Genomic DNA, 14,570 nt, shown 5'->3' with positions numbered 1-14,570 from the left:
TCCAAGCAACAGCCATGCTGGGAGCCAAACCCCTTCCTCTGCCTCCAGTCTCGCTGCCGGGGACAATGCTGTGTCATGGACTGTCCCTTTGGCCGCTGGGGTCAGCTGTCCCAGCTCTGTCCCCTCCCAGCCTCCTGCCCACCCTGGACTCCTCACTTCGGGGAAGAATGGGAAAAGGGAGAGCCTTGATGCTGGGCAAGCCCTGCGCAGCCACAGCCCAAACACCCGCACCTTGTCAAGGGGACCAGCCATTGCCATGCAGGTGATGGCACCCCCACGGACACCACGTGCCCCCCGTGCCAGCCCATGCCCAAACCAGCTGCCGCAGCCTCATCCTGCCCAGTGAGGGGCCAGGATCCCAGGCAGGGGTCCCCATGGCCAGAGATCACTGGTGGACCCTGGACAGGCTCCCCGCAGAGCGCCCCGATGGTGGCTGCCAGGAGGTAGCAGCGAGCAGATGGCAGGGCGGGCCAAGCCGACAATCCCCCTAATCCCATCAGGGCAGTGGGGGCCAAGCGGAGCCGAGCCAGGCCATGGCGGGCACACGGGCACACAGCCGTCTCCTGCACTCGCTGCTCTGCCAGGTGGGACTGAGGGGGCTGGGGGCAGGGCTGGACCGGGGTGGAGGTGCCAGGCCAGGCTGGAGGGCAGCTCTGGCCCGCTGGGGTCCCCACTGACCATGCTCCCCCCAGCTGTGCTGCGGCTGTGGCTGCAGCTCCTGCCATGGGCTCCGTGTGTCCACAAGCACCCGCATCCTCTACACTCTCCTGCATGTCCTGGCCTCTGCCGTGTGCTGCCTCATGCTGTCCCGCACCGTGGCCCAGGCCGTCAGGGAGAAGGTGATGGCGGGAGCTGGGACACCCAGGGTGATGGGGATGCTGGGATGCCGGGGGTCCCAGGGGCACTGGGGATGCCGGGGTGCCAGGCGTCCCAGGGGGACTTAGGGGTCCCAGGAGCACTGGGGGTCCCAGAATTGCCAGGGGAGCCAGGAGTACTGGGACGCTGGGGATACTGGGAGCAACAGGGCTGCTGGGAGTACCAAGGGTGCTGGAGGTGCCAAAGGGAAGGGGTGCCAGGGGTACTGAAGATGCAGAACTTGCCCAGTGTGCTGGGGGTCCTAGGGGTATTGGGGATGGAGAAGGTATTGGGAATGCTGTGGGTGTCAGGACTCCAGGGGTGCTGAATGCCGTGGGCGCTGAGGAGTGTCAGGCACACCAGCAGCCCTGTCCTGTCGCTCACCGTGCCTGTAGGTGCCCTTCTCAGTGGTGCTGTGCGAACACCTGCCTGGGGGCACAGACTGTGAGCAGCTGGTGGGCTCCTCGGCTGTGTACCGGGTCTGCTTCGGCACCGCCTGCTTCCACCTGGCACAGGCCGCCCTGCTCCTCAACGTGCGCTCCAGCACCGACTGCCGTGCTCAGCTCCACAACGGGTACAGGGATGGGGCGCAGGGCTGGGCTGGGCTGCCGAGGGATGGGGCTGCCGGGGGCTGTGGAGGGATAGGGCTGCTGGGGGCCCCGTCGCCCTGATGCTCGCTGCCCCACAGGTTCTGGCTCCTGAAGCTGCTGGTGCTGGTGGGGCTCTGGGCCGCCAGCTTCTTCATCCCTGAGGACAGCTTCATCCGAGGTGCGTCCCCCACCCTGCCCAAGCGGGCATCCTGGGTCCCCACCTGTGGCACCTACGTGGCCCCTGTGCTAGCCCCCACGTTTGCCCTCTCCCCCCAGCCTGGCACTACACGGGCGTCTGTGGGGGCTTCGCTTTCATCCTCATCCAGCTGGTGCTGATCACTGCCTTCGCGCACACCTGGAACAAGAACTGGTGAGTGCCGGGGTGCCGGGCGGGCACCTGCCTGCTGCTGGCTCTCACCCTCTCTCCCGGCAGGCTGACGGGTGCTGCGCAGGACAAGCGCTGGTACCTGGCCGTGCTGCTGGCCACGGCCGCTTTCTACACCCTCGCCTCTGCCGCCTTCTCCTTCCTCTACAAGTACTACACCCACCCGGCCGCCTGCCACCTCAACAAGGCACTGCTCACCGTCAACGGCAGCCTCTGCGGCATCATGTCCTTCATCTCCATCACGCCCTGCGTGCGGCTCAGTGAGTACCGCATGGCACGGGCCGCAGCACTGCAGGGCCATTCATGTCCTGGGGCTGGGAGGGTGGCTGTGGGCTCCCCAGGGCTCCTGCTGGCCCCTCCTGTGCCTCGGGGCAAGGGAGCAGCAGGAGGGGGCTGCTTGGGGCCCACGGAGAGCCCATCTGCCAGCTTGTGGCACACCAGGGGCTCTGGTGACACCTCTGACCTCACCCCTGCAGAGCAGCCGCGGTCGGGGCTGTTGCAGTCCTCAATCATCAGCTGCTACGTGATGTACCTCACCTTCTCTGCACTGTCCAGCCGTCCCCCAGAGAGAGGTGGGTGCTCCCGCCTGCCACCGGCAGCCCCCCGCTGGGGCACGCACCCGTCTCACCTCCACCTCCCCGCAGTGCTCTACAAGGGGCAGAACCTCACCGTCTGCTTCCCGGGCATCCGGCAGGACGAGCTGCAGACAGAGGACACCACCGTCGCTGTCCTGGGGGCTGCCATCATGTACGCCTGCGTGCTCTTCGCATGGTGCGTGTACCCACGGCGTGGGGCAGGCAGGGCGCCTGCAGCACCAGCCCTTCTGGACATGGCGAGCCTGACAGGCACCACAAGGGGACCCTGTCCCCAGTCTGTGGCACAGCCAGCAGAGCCGGGGGATGTCCCGAGGGATGGCAGGGCCAGAGCAGGCAGGACATCTGCAGATGGGCAGGGGCAGCGTGGTGACCCCAGGCACAGCAGAGCAGGTGTCCTCCAGCCGTGTCAGATCCATGGCGGGGGGGGGGGGGGGCTGGGTGCCTGGCACAGGGCGGTGGGTGCCCATGTTATGATTTCTGCCTCTCTCCTGGGCACAGTAATGAAGCCTCCTACCTTGCTGAGGTCTTCGGGCCCCTCTGGATGGTCAAAGTCTACAGCTTTGAGTTTAGAGTGAGTATGGATGCTGTCGCTGCCCCCGCTGTGCCCTGTGTCCTCCTGCCATGGACACCCCAGACCCGCCGCTCCAAGCCCCAGACCCAGGCCTGGGGCAGGTTTGTCCAGCCAAGCACAGGAGACTTCCCACAGAGCACCCCTGCCTGCACCAGCTCCTGAGAGTCAGGCAGCCCCAGTGCCAGGCAGGGCCAGATCCCGTGGCAGGGCTCAGCCCAGCAGTGGTGGCCATGGGGCTAGGCTGCCCTGCCCTAGCAGCAGTTGCCACCACACTCCTCTCTCTGCAGAAACCCTCCTGTTGCTTCTGCTGCCCAGAGAAGATGGAGGAGGAGCTCAGAGGTGGGTGCTGGGTGGGTGGGCAGAGCCTGCCCTCGAGTGCCTGTGTCCCAGCCCAGGGGGTGCTGGCAAGGAGGGGGTGCTGGCAAGGAGGGGGTGCTGGCAAGGAGGGGGTGCAGGAGCCGCTGTGCCCCTGTGCTCTCCCAGGCACTGAGCCAACGTGCAAGCAAGTGGAGGAGACCACCAGGGGACAGTGCATCATCCAGGATGAGCGAGACCGGGTGGTCTACAGCTACTCAGCCTTCCACTTTGTGTTCTTCCTCGCCTCGCTCTACGTCATGATGACCCTCACCAACTGGTTCAGGTGGAGCCCTGCGCTGCTGCCCAGCCCTCCTTGCTCTTGCTCCCCTTCCCTCTCGCTAGTGCAGCCACCGAGCCTGGCCTGCAGCCCCACCAGCATTGTCACCCCCTTCCCAGCATCATCACCCCCTCAGCGTCATCACCCCACCACCTCCGACCCACTCCCTGTGGAGGCTCAGGCTGCAGCATTGCACTCCTCACTGGCCCTCTGCTCCAGGCTGTGCTGGTGTCACTGAGCTGGTGCCCACTGGGGAAGCACATGGCTCTGCACCCGCAGACCTGCACCGCTTCAACCAACAGCCCCTGCCAATGGCAGTGCAGTGAGCCAGGCTGGGGTCTGCAGGGCTGAGGGGGCTCCATGGCAGGTGGGACGTGCCCAGAGCCACGCAGCTGCTGGGACACGGGGTGACCTGGTGGGTGCAGCTGGTGCTGGGATCCCCCGTGTTGGCATCCCTCGGGCACCCAACAGCTGCCCTCTCCCACCAGCTACGAGAATGCAGTGCTGGAGACCACCTTCACACACGGCAGCTGGTCGACCTTCTGGGTGAAGATGTCCTCGTGCTGGGCCTGCGTCCTGCTCTACCTGTGGCTGCTGCTTAGCCCCTTCTGCCTCCACGGCTCCCCCCAGCACCAGCGCAGCAGCCCGGCCCTGCGCATCATGCGGCGACGACGCGCCCAGCAGCGCATCAGCGTCTCCACGTAGTCCCTGCTGGGACAGACTGTGCCCAGCCGCTCACATGGCAGCAGCAGGGGCTGGTGCCTGCCATGCCCTGTGCCTGTGCCCTGGCCCCGCTGGGTTCCACTGGGCATCCTGACCCCCATCCCAGGAGACAGCGGCATCTGAGAGCCTGAGGGGGACCCAGGAGGTGGGCGCTGACAGGGACACCGGTCCTGCGCTGAGCTGGGGCTGGCCGGAGTGAGCCGGGTGGCGGGTTCTCAGCCCTGGCTGCTGCTGGGCTCCCTCTGGGCAGGGAGGCAGCTCCTGCCACACACCGGCTACCAGTCTGGCTGCCCTGGCCCAGGGTCTGCCAGGTGAGCAGGGCTCTGCCCTGGCCATCTCTGTGTCTCAGCTCATCCACCGATGGTGTGCTTATTGTAAATAGCTTCTTCAATACATTTTTATATAAAACTCTGAGCTGAGCCTGTGCCATCTGCCCCCATGCAGGCTGCAGCCATGGGGCTGGGCACGGAGGTGCCCCCAGCACCGGCCCCTTCCATGCAGCAGCCATGGCCAAGGGTGCCTTTGGGACAGCTCTGCTGGAGAGGGGGGACAAGCTGAGGGTGGCAGAGGAGGGAGCACTGGCCTGGGATCCTGGGCTCCAGGAGAGCATTCAGCCCATGGCTGGTACTCCCTGCATGCTCCCAGCTGAGCCCCTGGAGGAGCCAGCTCACCCCCGCAGGACACGGGTGGCTCCAGCATGATGCAGTGCTGGGTGCACCGGCCCGAAAGGTGCCTGCGAGGTGTCGTGGCACCAGCCTGGCCTGGCAGTGGGGCCAGTGCAGGGACAGGACCCCCCAGATGAGCACCTTCCCAGGCAGCAGGGACTGCCCCAAGCCGCTTGGCCAAGGACCTGCCCCAGGACACTGGGGACAATGCCAGGCCATGGGGTCCCATGGGCACCATGCCCAGCCCTGGCTGCAGCTGCTCCTGTCCCCCACCACAGCAGCTGCCCTTCTCCCTGGGGACCGCGGTCACAGCACCCCCAGACCACTCTCCACCCCATCTGCTCTCTGTGGCTGTGCAAAGCCCTGGGGAGGATGGATGGACAGGCAGACAGACGGACGGAGCCCCCGGCACCTGCCAGCGCCCAGTGCTTCAGCGGGAGGGGAGACTGGGGGGAGCCTGAGGCACTGGGTGGGGGTACTAGTGCAGGTACCAGAGCGAGCCAGGGCATCGGCGCGGGGGGGGGGGGGGGGGCCAGCCCAGCTGCCCAGGAGGGCACGGTACCAGCACTGCTGCAGGATCATGGGCCAGCCCCGGGCCCCCACCCGCAGAGCAGACACGTCAGGGCGGTTCCATGGGGCCCAGCAGCGCTGCAGGGCCACGGCACCAGCTGCACCCAACAGGCCCCACACTGCAGCAGTGGTGGCCGGTGCCAGATGGGGACTGACACCTGCGGCCAGGGCTCCCGCCAGGCCCCGTGCCCACCAGCCTGCCGCAGCCAGCAGGATACGGTCCCGCAGGAGGTGAGGATGGCACTGCAGGGCGACGCTGGGGTCTGGCCCTGTCCTGATGCGGCAGTGCAGCCACCGTGGGGTCTCCAACTGGAGCAGTGGGGGCTGCATTGGGAGCAATGGGGGTCTATAGTGCCCAGCGCCCAGCACCCCAGGCTGGGCACTGCTGCTCACACCTCTCCCTCCCCAGGAGATGCAGGGACCCACGCGGGGCTCAGGGACGGGAGCCGGGCGGCTGTGGCACCAGCTCAGGGATATCACCCAGGTAGGGCTGGGCAGGGACCCAGGCAGTGGTCCCCTGCAGCCCCGGGCACCCAAGAGCTCCCCGGTGCACCAGGCTGCGCCCCAGCAGGGACTCGTCTCGCCCTGCCCAGGAGAACGATCGGCTGCGTCGCACCTTGCGCGAGGCTGAGCGCAGCGTCTCCCAGCTGCAGGCAGAGCTGGAGCAGCTGTGGGGGGACTTCCCTGAGCAGGCCCAGCAGCACAAGAAGTGGCATTTTGTGGGAGGGGGATGGCGGGGCTGTACCCAGCTTTGCGGGAGACCCTGCCTGCACATGGCCCAGCGCCAGCCCCGCGTGCTGCTCCAGCAGCCGAGCAGGCAGCACTGCCGGCAGGTGCCCCGCCGAGCCCGGCCACAGCAGGGAGCCTCTGCCAGACCCTGTGCGCTCCTGCCTGCCCTGCTGCTGTGGGGAAGGCCAGGTGCCCGTTGGGGAAATGCTGCCTTGCTCAGCCCCGTCATGAGCACAGGCAGCTGGGAAGCCTGCCCAGAGCTGCTAGCACATCCCTCCAGGCCCGTTGTTGGCAAGCTCTCGGTGTCCTTGGGACTCCCTGGCTGTCTCAGCACCTCCAAGGGTACCTCTGCCACCCCAGGCATGGGGTGCCTGCTGGGTTGGGGCTGGAAGGCCCCACGCAGCCCCTGTGCCTGCTGAGGGGGCAGGTCCCCACGGGGGCCCTGCCATGAGGCTGCTGTGTCCCTGCAGGGAGCATCTGGCCCTGTGGGAGATGGCGGAGGAGAACCTGGCGTTCGCAAGCTATGTCAGGATGCTGCAGTATGTCCCAGCCCGGCCAGGCAGCTGAGGGGGAGCAGTCACTGGGGCAGCCGGGGATGTGCTGCTGCCTGCAGGTGCCATTGCTGTGGGTACAGCCCTCCCCTGGGTCAGCCCCTGCTGCCCCCCGGCTCCCTCCCACCAGGATGACAAACAGGAGCCTCTGCAAGAGCAACAGCCCGCGCTCAGCCCTGCTGCTTGGCTCGCAACCAGACCCACAAGCGGCGAGCCCTGCAGCTGCTGCAGAGCATGGGGCTGGCACCCATGCAGGAGGGGAGGGCCAGGACTGGCACCCGCGAGGGCAGGGATGCTGGGTGCTGGCTGGCACTGCGGGACACAGCAGCTGGCTGGCTCGGCTGCCCTCACTTGCCCTGCTGGCACCCCTGGCTCATGGGGACACAGCACACAGGCTGCTGCCAGCACTCTGGGACCTGCATGAGCCCCTGGAGCTGGAGGCCACATAGTCCCCCCCCAGGTACCCCCCCACAGGGTGCCTCCATGCCGAACCTCCTACCCCACAGCCATGCCCCCCTGCTGCCCGCCTAGAGGACACCCACAGCAGGTGAGTGATGGAGGGTGGAGGGGCAGCGCAGGCTGCAGCCCCCCCCTCATTGAGCACTGCCCTCCGGCACAGGAGCAGGGGGGAGAAATCCCCGCACCACCCACTCCCCGATGCAGCCTCTGGGGCAGATGGAGACCTGGGCTGCAGCAGTGCCGGCCTCAGACAGCAGCAGAGCTTGGCCTCCAGCCCAGACACAGCCTCCTTGCTCAGCAGTGCAGGCAGCCACAGTTTGGAGGACAGTCCTCCCTCCAGCTCCCACGAGGGCACCGAGGTGGGGGATCTGCCCCCAGCCCAGCACCGCAGGCTAGGGAAAGGGACACAGGGCTGCTTGCCCACAGCTCCCAGGTTTGGGCCCCTCACCATGGCATCTGTCACACAGCAGGCCTCTGGCCCCCTGACAGGTGAAGCAGATGGACCCAGCAGCTCTCCCAGGCACTTCATCAAGAAGAAGCTTCCTGCCTTTGCACCGGAGGTAACCAGCAACTCCCCATCCGGTGCAAAGGGCCAGGCTACAGGGGAAACCGGGGCACACCCACACCCTGTGCCAGCACCCCACTGCTGCTTGCCTCACCAGGAGTGCGAGAGGGGAGAAGAACCCACATCCCCCTGCCCCATGTACCAGCTGGTTCTGGCAGGGGACAGGGGCATGGGAAAGTCCAGCTTTCTGATGCACCTCTGCACAAACGAGTTCAGAGGAGACATCTCCAGCACCCTCGGCACCCAGCTGGGGCAGAGGCACAGGAGCAGCACCTGACTGACTGTCCCTCCCAGCAGGGGTGGACTTGCAGATAAAGCAGCTGCTGGTGGACAGGGAGCAAACCACGTTACAGATCTGGGACACAGCTGGGCAGGAGAGGTGAGAGCACAGGGGCTGGGGTGCCTGCTGCCATGCCAGGCCAGTCAGGGCCAGGTCCTGCTCTGGCAGCAGCCCTGCAGGCTGGCAGTCACTGCACCAGCAGCAGAGCAGCCCTGGGGCAGTGGGCCTGGCCCGGGCCCACAGCAGTGACACACCCCTGGCCCCAGATACCAGAGCATCACCCAGTGCTACTTCCACAAAGCCCACGGTGTGCTGCTCCTCTACAACATCAGCTCCCCAAGCAGCTTCCTCAGCTTCTGCCAGTGGATTGAGGACATCAAGGTAGCAGGAAGGGTCCAACAGGCACCCAACCCCCACAGAAAGGGGCAGGAGCTTTGGGGCCAGACTGTGCCATGCCCCAGCCAGTCCTAGGGGAGCAGGAACAAGACAGGAGCACGCTGGGCTGGTTGCAAAGCAAGGTGGGGGGCCAGCCTCTGGGAGCAGCAGGATTGCTTCCCCCCAGCTTTTCCCCTTCACTGGTGTTTGTGTTGGGTCTGGAACTGCACTCTGCTCCTCGGCATAGTACAGGTGTGACAAGGTGCAGCCGGTGCATGTGACAGAGCTCTGCGGCTCCTTGAGGAGATGGACTACAGCAGCAGCTGGAGGCTGCCAGCCCCAGGGAGCCCTGAGCCACCCTTCCCTCCCACAGGCCACAGAGAGGCCGCTGCCACTCATGCTGGTGGGGAACAAGACAGACCTGCGGCGCAGCCTGCCAGAGGCAGCGGGGGTCCGCACAGCCCACAGGCAGCAACTGGCCATGGTGAGCAGGCACACCTCGGGGCCCCCAGGGCAGCAGGGACCCCACTGACACCCCCTGCTCCCCCCAGGCCCACGGCTCCCTGTTCTGTGAGACCAGCGCCAAGGACAGCACCAATGTGGTGGAGGTGGTGCTGCACCTTGCCCAGTGAGGAGCCCTGCCTGCTGTGGCACCCAGCTTGGGGCCACACAGGGCCTGCAGCAGCCGCCAGGCCCTATCCTGCCAGGGTGGTGGGAACAGCTGATGCCACTGCTCCTGGCCCTGCAGGGAAGTGAAGAGGACAGTGGGCCAGAGCAAAGGCCACAGCGCTGGACTGGACCTCAGCGTCCCAAGGGCAGCTCCACAATGCTGCTGGACCTAGCACAAGAAATAAGCCTGCTGCCAGCTTCATGTCGTCTCCATAGACAATTCCCCAGTCTGACTGTGCCCGCAGAGGTGCTGCAGAGCAGGCAGCTTACCCTGCTTCAGCTCCTGCACCTGCTTGTCCCACCAGCTGCAGGAGCTGTCCAGTCCACGCGCAGGCCCAGCCACCGTCACCCCAGACCCGCATTGCCTCCCTGCCGCCAGCCCCAGCCCTCCTTCCCACCCTCACTGCAATCCATCCCTCTCAGCAGTGATCCTTTCCTGCTCTCATCCCTCCAGGCTTCCAGCGATCCCACCCTCCCCAGGGCGTTTACTGCCCCTCTGCCCCTCTCCCCACACGCCCCTGCCCGGGGTCCCACTGGCCGCCCTGACCCCCCAGGTGACACCCCCTGACACCTCCCAGACCAGGCCCCATCTTTGTTCCTCACTGCGAAGATGCAGCTGCTCCACACCGCAACAGCCGTGCTTGGTCCATCCCTCCTCTTCACCAGCACGAAACGCGGCCACGAACACTCCCTCCCGGCCGGGGGGGAACGGCGCCGGTGCCCCCTCCCGCTCCCCAGGCAGCCCCAGCCCCCCCCGCCCGGGCGCACGGAGGGAGGAGACGGGCCTTGCAGGGCTCCACAAGCTACTTTAATAGGAGACGGACCCGAGGCAGGCGCAGGGGGCTGCCGGGGTCCCCGACGGGGCGGCCCGGCCCCGGGGCTGCGCTGGGCATCCTGCCGGCGGGCGGCCCGGCCCCGGGGCAGCGGCGGCCCGGCCCGGCCGCGGGCTACTTGGCGCCCTCCTTCTTCTCGTCCGCCTTCTTCTGCTTCTGCTGCATGATCTCCGAGTCCCTGCGGGAGAACGCGTCGCCGGGCTGGCAGCGGTACCGGCACCGCCAGCAGGAGGGGACCGGGGATCGGGGCTGGGGGGGTGGGGGGTGCGGGTCGGCGGGGCCGGCCCGGCGCTCACCTCTGCTTGCGGGCGGCGGCCGAGAGCCCGTCGTCCCGCCGCTTGCCCTTGCCCGAGTCGCTCTGCTTCTTTAGGTTCTTCTGCCGCGCCAGTTCGCGCTGGTTCCCGCCTGCGACGGCGTGGCCGCCTCAGAACGGCCCGGCCCGGGGCCCGGCCCTGCGGCCCAGCCCCGGCCCCGCGGCCCAGCCCGCGCCCCGGCCCCGCGCTCTCGGGTCACGGCGCCGCCGCCGCCGCCCCCCCACCCCCCCCACGAGGCCGGCCCCACAGGGCGGGTCACGACGGCGCCGCTCCCCCCGGCCCGGCCGCAGCCCGCACTCACGGGTCATGGCGCCGCTCCCTCCCGCCCTCCGCTCCGCCGCCACGTCCCGCACTGACCCCCCCGTGCGCCCCGCCCCGCCCCACTCTTTAAGGGCGCGGCACGGCCAATCGCCGCGCCGAGCCCGCCCCTGCCGCCCTCCTATTGGCGCGCCTCTCCGGTTAGGCCCCGCCTGATTGGCCGCGGGCTACGGCTGCCATTCTGCCGGCGGGGGCGAAAAAGCCGGAAGCTGGGGCGCAGGCGCCAGAGCCGCGCCCACGCGTTGGGGGGCGGGACATGACGGGGCCGCGACCGGCCATGACGCCTGGGGCGTGAGCCGTGCGGGGGGCGGGGCGGGAGACAGCGCAGGAGGGCGGGGAGGGGCGGGGGGTGGGGCGCTGGGGGCGCCTTTCCCGCTCCTCGGTCCGACGCCCGGAGCCGCTGCGACCCTCGGGCCGGGCCGGGCTACCGGCGGCCCCGCAGCCTCTTCTCCATCCCTGGGGGGGGCGGCGGCTCCTCCGGGCGGGCTCCGCGGCGCCGCTCAGGCTTCTCCTTTCGGCGCGGGCGGTGCTGGGGCTCTGCGGGGAGGGACCGCCGTGAGCGCCATCCGCGCCGGTGGGGACAGGCGGGACCGCGACCGGCCCCCGACGGCCCCTCCCCGGGCAGCCCGCTCCGCCGGCGCGCCTACGCACCCGGGGCTCGGCGGCGGCGTCGGGCCCTGGCGGGGCTCCTGGGGGTCGGCGCGGGCCGGGGGGCTCCGGCGCTTCACCAGCCGCGAGAGCTCGGCGTGAATCACCTGCGGGCGGCGAGGCGGCTGCGGCGGCTCCGGCGGGACCCCCGACGGTGCCGGTGTCGCCCCCCCACCCCGAGCCGGGCTCCTGCGGGACCCCCGCACCTTGCTGGCCGGGTCCAGCTCCAGGGCTCTCCTCAGGTCGAGCGCGGCCTCCGCGTCCCGGCCCTGCTGCGCCAGCAGCTGCGGGGAGAGGAGCAGGCGGGAGCGGGCGGGCGGGCTGGGGAGAGGAGCGGGGGGGGGGGGCGCGGCGCGGGCCTCGGACCCACCTGCCCCCGCCGAAGCAACGCCCGGCCGTTGTCCGGGCTGATGCGCAGTGCCGCCTCGCAGGCCGCCAGCGCTTCAGCCGCCCGCTCCAGCTTCAGCTCGGCGGCCGCGCAGTTGTTGAGGCACTTGACGCGTTGCTCCCGCAGCTCCTCTTCCTCCTGCGGCCCGGGCGGGGCTGCGGGGGGAGCGCGGCCTCAGCGCCCCGACTCAGCCCCCGACCTCCCTCCCCTTCTCCCCCGCCCGGTCTCACCGGCAGCGGGGCCGTCGAGGGCGCGCAGGGCCAGGCGGTAGGAGCGCAGCGCCGCCGCGAAGTCGCCCCGCGCGAAGTGGAAGTTGCCCCGCTCCCTCCGCTGCGAGCCCAGGCGCAGGCGGGCGGCGGGCGGCAGCGGCTGCGGGTCGGGGCCGTCTCGCACCTCCAGCAGCGTCACCTCGAACAGCAGCGGTGCCTCGGGCGGCACGTCGGGCTCCCTGCGGGCACAGCGCTGGCTGCCCCAGCCCCTGCCCGGCCCCCGGCCCTACCGGTGCCTGCCCCCCCCCAGGCCCCTGTCCGCCCTACCTGCCCGGGCGGCCGTAGCCGTAGGGGAAGGCGGCGAGGAAGAAGGAGACCTCCCCGGGCTGCATGGTGGGGACGCCCAGCTCCAGGGCCTGCGGACGCGGGCACGGAGGGGCTGGCCGGGCGCGGCACCGGGCAGCGCTCAGCCCGCACCGCGCCCCGGCCGGGACTGACCTGCACGACGTCGCCGTGTCCCGGCACGAAGGTGAGCCGCGGGTCCCGCTCCACCAGCCCGCCGTCCTCCAGGGCGCCCAGCACCTTCACCGACACCTCCTGGCCCGGCCGCGGTCGCGGCCCGCCCTGCCCGTCCCGCACCACGCGCTTCCGCAGCAGCCGGTCCTCTGCGGGGCGGGGGCGGCCCTGAGAACCGTCCCGGGACGCCCGGGGCCCGGCTCTCCCCGGGGCTGCCCGCGGGCCCTCACCTGTCAGGTCGCTCCAGCCGTCGGCCGCGAAGAGCGGCCCGAAGCCGCCGGGGCCCGGGGCCGCCAGCGCCTCCAGCCGCCGGTAGAACAGCCGCTCCTCCTCGCGCACCGACGGCACGGCGATGGCGGTGTGGGGCAGGCGGAACCGCACCCGCCTGCCCCCACCGGGGCCCCGCGGCCGCCCGCCGGCCCCCGCCTCCCGCTCCGGGGAGCCGCCGGGCGAGGGTCCCGGCATGCCCGGTCCCGGCCCGCCTCGCCGCCCGCCGCTACCAGCCGGCCTTGGTCCGGGCCGCCGTCGGGGCTCGACGGCGGCGGGCGCCCGCGGCCACCAGCCCGCACCGGACGCGTCGCCGCCGGCCCCGCCGCGCCGCGACTGCCCCGGGCCGCCCGGGCCGGGACCGTCGCCGAGCGCATCGCGTCGCGCCGTTACCTAACGCCAGGAAGCCGCTCACGGGATTAGCCCGGGCCGGCGGCAAAAATAGCCGGGTCAGGCCGAGCCCCGCCACGGGGCTCCCGCCGCCACCGCCCCGCCCCGCCGCTGCCCCCCGGGCCCGCCCCACCCGCCGCGGTCCCGCAGTCCGGGCCATGCCGCGGCCGGAGCTGCGCTGGCGGCTCCGGTACCGGGGCTGCGGGCCGGGCCCCCGGCTGAGCCTCCTGCACGTGCGGGTCTCGGCGGCGGCGGCGCGGGCGCTGCGCGGCTGCGGTCGGCGGCAGGTGGGACCAGACCGGGCCGGGGCGGGCGGGGGGGAGCCGGGCGCAGGCGGGACTCATCGGTGCCCGCTGTTGTTGCAGGGGGCGCCCGGGCCCGCGATCGCCTTCCAGGGCAGCCGGGGGGTGAGTGGGGGACCGGGGAGACCGGGGAACTCAGAGCGGCCGGGGGGTGGGGGAACCGGGAGGGACCAGGGGACCGGGGAGCCCAGGGCAGCCGGGGCTGAGTGGAGGGACCGGGAAACCCAGGGTGGCCACGGCGTGGGGGAACCGGGGGGCCGGGGAAACCAGGGAGGCCGGGAGTGAGTGGATCGGGGTACCGGGGAGATCGGAGGGAGCAAAGGGTGGCGGGCCCCCCCCGCGGCTCTTCGCCTTCTCCCTCTCCCGCTGCAGCCGGGACGAACGAGGGGCCAGCTTCGAGTGCGTGCGGCTGGCCGTGCCCCGGTGAGCCTGCCAGGTCCCCGCGATCCCGGTCGCCGGCCCTCCGGTCCCTCAGTGCTCAGGGCTGCGCCAGCGGCACCACCTCGGGGGCAGCCCCAGCCCTGCTCCTGCTGGTGGAGCCGCGAGCACAGGCAGGTGGGAGCGCTGCCCAGGGGTTCGCTCCCACTCTTCTCCTCGCGGTCCCCGATGGCCCCGGCCAAGCAGCCTGGTGCTTTCGGGGTCTAGAAGTCCCTGAAACCCTCCCCGAGCTCACGGCATCCTGAGCTCCTGGTCCCTGTAAGGGCATCCAGAGTGCCAGGGCAGCAGCAGCCCCGGAGACAGGGTGACGGGCCTGCCAGGGAAGGGCTCTGTCTGCCATGTCCCCGAGAGCAGAAACCACAGACCTGCAACAGCCAGCCCCAGGGCGTCTCTTCAAAGCCTGGTTCAGCCCCGGGCCCTGTGGCCCTGTCACAAGCACGAGCTCCTGCAGTGGCTGGAGGGGATGCCGGCGGGCAGGCACAGTGGGGCACAGCTGCTGGCAGTACTGGAGGAGGTGAGGGTGCCGGCTGCGGTGCCTGCTCGAGTGTGAGAGCACTGCAACATGTCCACCTGGCTGCACTCCCCCCAGGTTGCTGAGCTGGAGCCGGCTGCCTGCTGCTGCTACCCCCTGAAGGGGACCCTTGTGCCGGAGAACTGACCAGGGAACACGGTGCAAGAGCAGCAGCAGGCTGCCCTGCTGCAGCGCAGGTAGAGTGGGGGCCCTGGGGTC

General features: G+C 70.2%; 4 protein-coding genes across 6 annotated transcripts; 2 read left to right on the top strand and 2 right to left on the bottom strand.

Annotated features, from left to right (window-relative positions):
- Positions 1-412: 412 nt before the first annotated feature.
- On the top strand, positions 413-4,535 carry SERINC4 (serine incorporator 4). 3 transcript variants are annotated; one of them, XM_052807852.1, is made up of 12 exons: positions 414-584; positions 693-839; positions 1,251-1,429; positions 1,544-1,623; positions 1,722-1,815; positions 1,879-2,090; positions 2,307-2,402; positions 2,475-2,577; positions 2,925-2,997; positions 3,285-3,336; positions 3,481-3,637; positions 4,120-4,535. In XM_052807852.1, exons 1-12 carry the CDS (start codon positions 534-536, stop codon positions 4,334-4,336), a joined length of 1,461 nt encoding a protein of 486 aa, XP_052663812.1. In that variant the 5' UTR covers positions 414-533; the 3' UTR covers positions 4,337-4,535. The 3 variants fall into 3 exon arrangements, with proteins under 3 accessions (XP_052663809.1, XP_052663812.1, XP_052663810.1); XM_052807850.1 differs by having other exon boundaries at positions 415-584; positions 2,475-2,601; XM_052807849.1 differs by having other exon boundaries at positions 413-584; positions 2,475-2,601; positions 3,285-3,637.
- Positions 4,536-7,777: 3,242 nt separating this feature from the next.
- LOC128150648 (ras and EF-hand domain-containing protein-like) lies at positions 7,778-9,180 on the top strand. The gene is made up of 5 exons (XM_052807008.1): positions 7,778-7,888; positions 8,205-8,272; positions 8,440-8,554; positions 8,922-9,032; positions 9,100-9,180. The coding sequence occupies exons 1-5, from the start codon at positions 7,778-7,780 to the stop codon at positions 9,178-9,180; spliced, it is 486 nt and encodes a 161-aa protein (XP_052662968.1).
- An 823-nt stretch (positions 9,181-10,003) lies between these two features.
- Positions 10,004-10,754, bottom strand: SERF2 (small EDRK-rich factor 2). The gene is made up of 3 exons (XM_052807821.1): positions 10,666-10,754; positions 10,347-10,455; positions 10,004-10,228 (listed from the first exon to the last, which is right to left on the bottom strand). The coding sequence occupies exons 1-3, from the start codon at positions 10,670-10,672 to the stop codon at positions 10,165-10,167; spliced, it is 180 nt and encodes a 59-aa protein (XP_052663781.1). The 5' UTR covers positions 10,673-10,754; the 3' UTR covers positions 10,004-10,164.
- A 267-nt stretch (positions 10,755-11,021) lies between these two features.
- On the bottom strand, positions 11,022-13,260 carry LOC128150647 (peptidyl-prolyl cis-trans isomerase FKBP8-like). Its single transcript, XM_052807006.1, has 9 exons — positions 13,234-13,260; positions 12,674-13,103; positions 12,426-12,592; positions 12,255-12,343; positions 11,949-12,166; positions 11,701-11,873; positions 11,537-11,614; positions 11,334-11,437; positions 11,022-11,219 (listed from the first exon to the last, which is right to left on the bottom strand). The coding sequence occupies exons 1-9, from the start codon at positions 13,258-13,260 to the stop codon at positions 11,183-11,185; spliced, it is 1,323 nt and encodes a 440-aa protein (XP_052662966.1). The 3' UTR covers positions 11,022-11,182.
- Between the last annotated feature and the right edge of the window lie 1,310 nt (positions 13,261-14,570).

Source organism: Harpia harpyja, chromosome 14 (genome assembly GCF_026419915.1).
Source record: "Harpia harpyja isolate bHarHar1 chromosome 14, bHarHar1 primary haplotype, whole genome shotgun sequence".
Lineage (NCBI taxonomy): Eukaryota > Metazoa > Chordata > Aves > Accipitriformes > Accipitridae > Harpia > Harpia harpyja.
This window is presented reverse-complemented; position numbering and strand designations above follow the sequence as displayed.

Excerpts from the sequence above, each read along its gene's own strand:
- SERINC4 (XM_052807849.1), top strand. The coding sequence starts at position 534 with ATGGCGGGCACACGGGCACACAGCCGTCTCCTGCACTCGCTGCTCTGC. Across the intron at positions 840-1,250 it reads CCCAGGCCGTCAGGGAGAAG|GTGCCCTTCTCAGTGGTGCT; the intron begins GTGATGGCGGGA and ends CCGTGCCTGTAG. Across the intron at positions 1,624-1,721 it reads TGAGGACAGCTTCATCCGAG|CCTGGCACTACACGGGCGTC; the intron begins GTGCGTCCCCCA and ends CTCTCCCCCCAG.
- LOC128150648 (XM_052807008.1), top strand. The coding sequence starts at position 7,778 with ATGGCATCTGTCACACAGCAGGCCTCTGGCCCCCTGACAGGTGAAGCA. Across the intron at positions 7,889-8,204 it reads TTCCTGCCTTTGCACCGGAG|ATAAAGCAGCTGCTGGTGGA; the intron begins GTAACCAGCAAC and ends GTGGACTTGCAG. Across the intron at positions 9,033-9,099 it reads ACAGGCAGCAACTGGCCATG|GCCCACGGCTCCCTGTTCTG; the intron begins GTGAGCAGGCAC and ends TGCTCCCCCCAG.
- SERF2 (XM_052807821.1), bottom strand. Across the intron at positions 10,229-10,346 it reads GCCGCCGCCCGCAAGCAGAG|GGACTCGGAGATCATGCAGC; the intron begins GTGAGCGCCGGG and ends GTTCTCCCGCAG.
- LOC128150647 (XM_052807006.1), bottom strand. The coding sequence starts at position 13,260 with ATGGCCCGGACTGCGGGACCGCGGCGG. Across the intron at positions 12,344-12,425 it reads GACACGGCGACGTCGTGCAG|GCCCTGGAGCTGGGCGTCCC; the intron begins GTCAGTCCCGGC and ends CCGCGTCCGCAG. Across the intron at positions 11,874-11,948 it reads CCTCGACGGCCCCGCTGCCG|CCCCGCCCGGGCCGCAGGAG; the intron begins GTGAGACCGGGC and ends CTCCCCCCGCAG.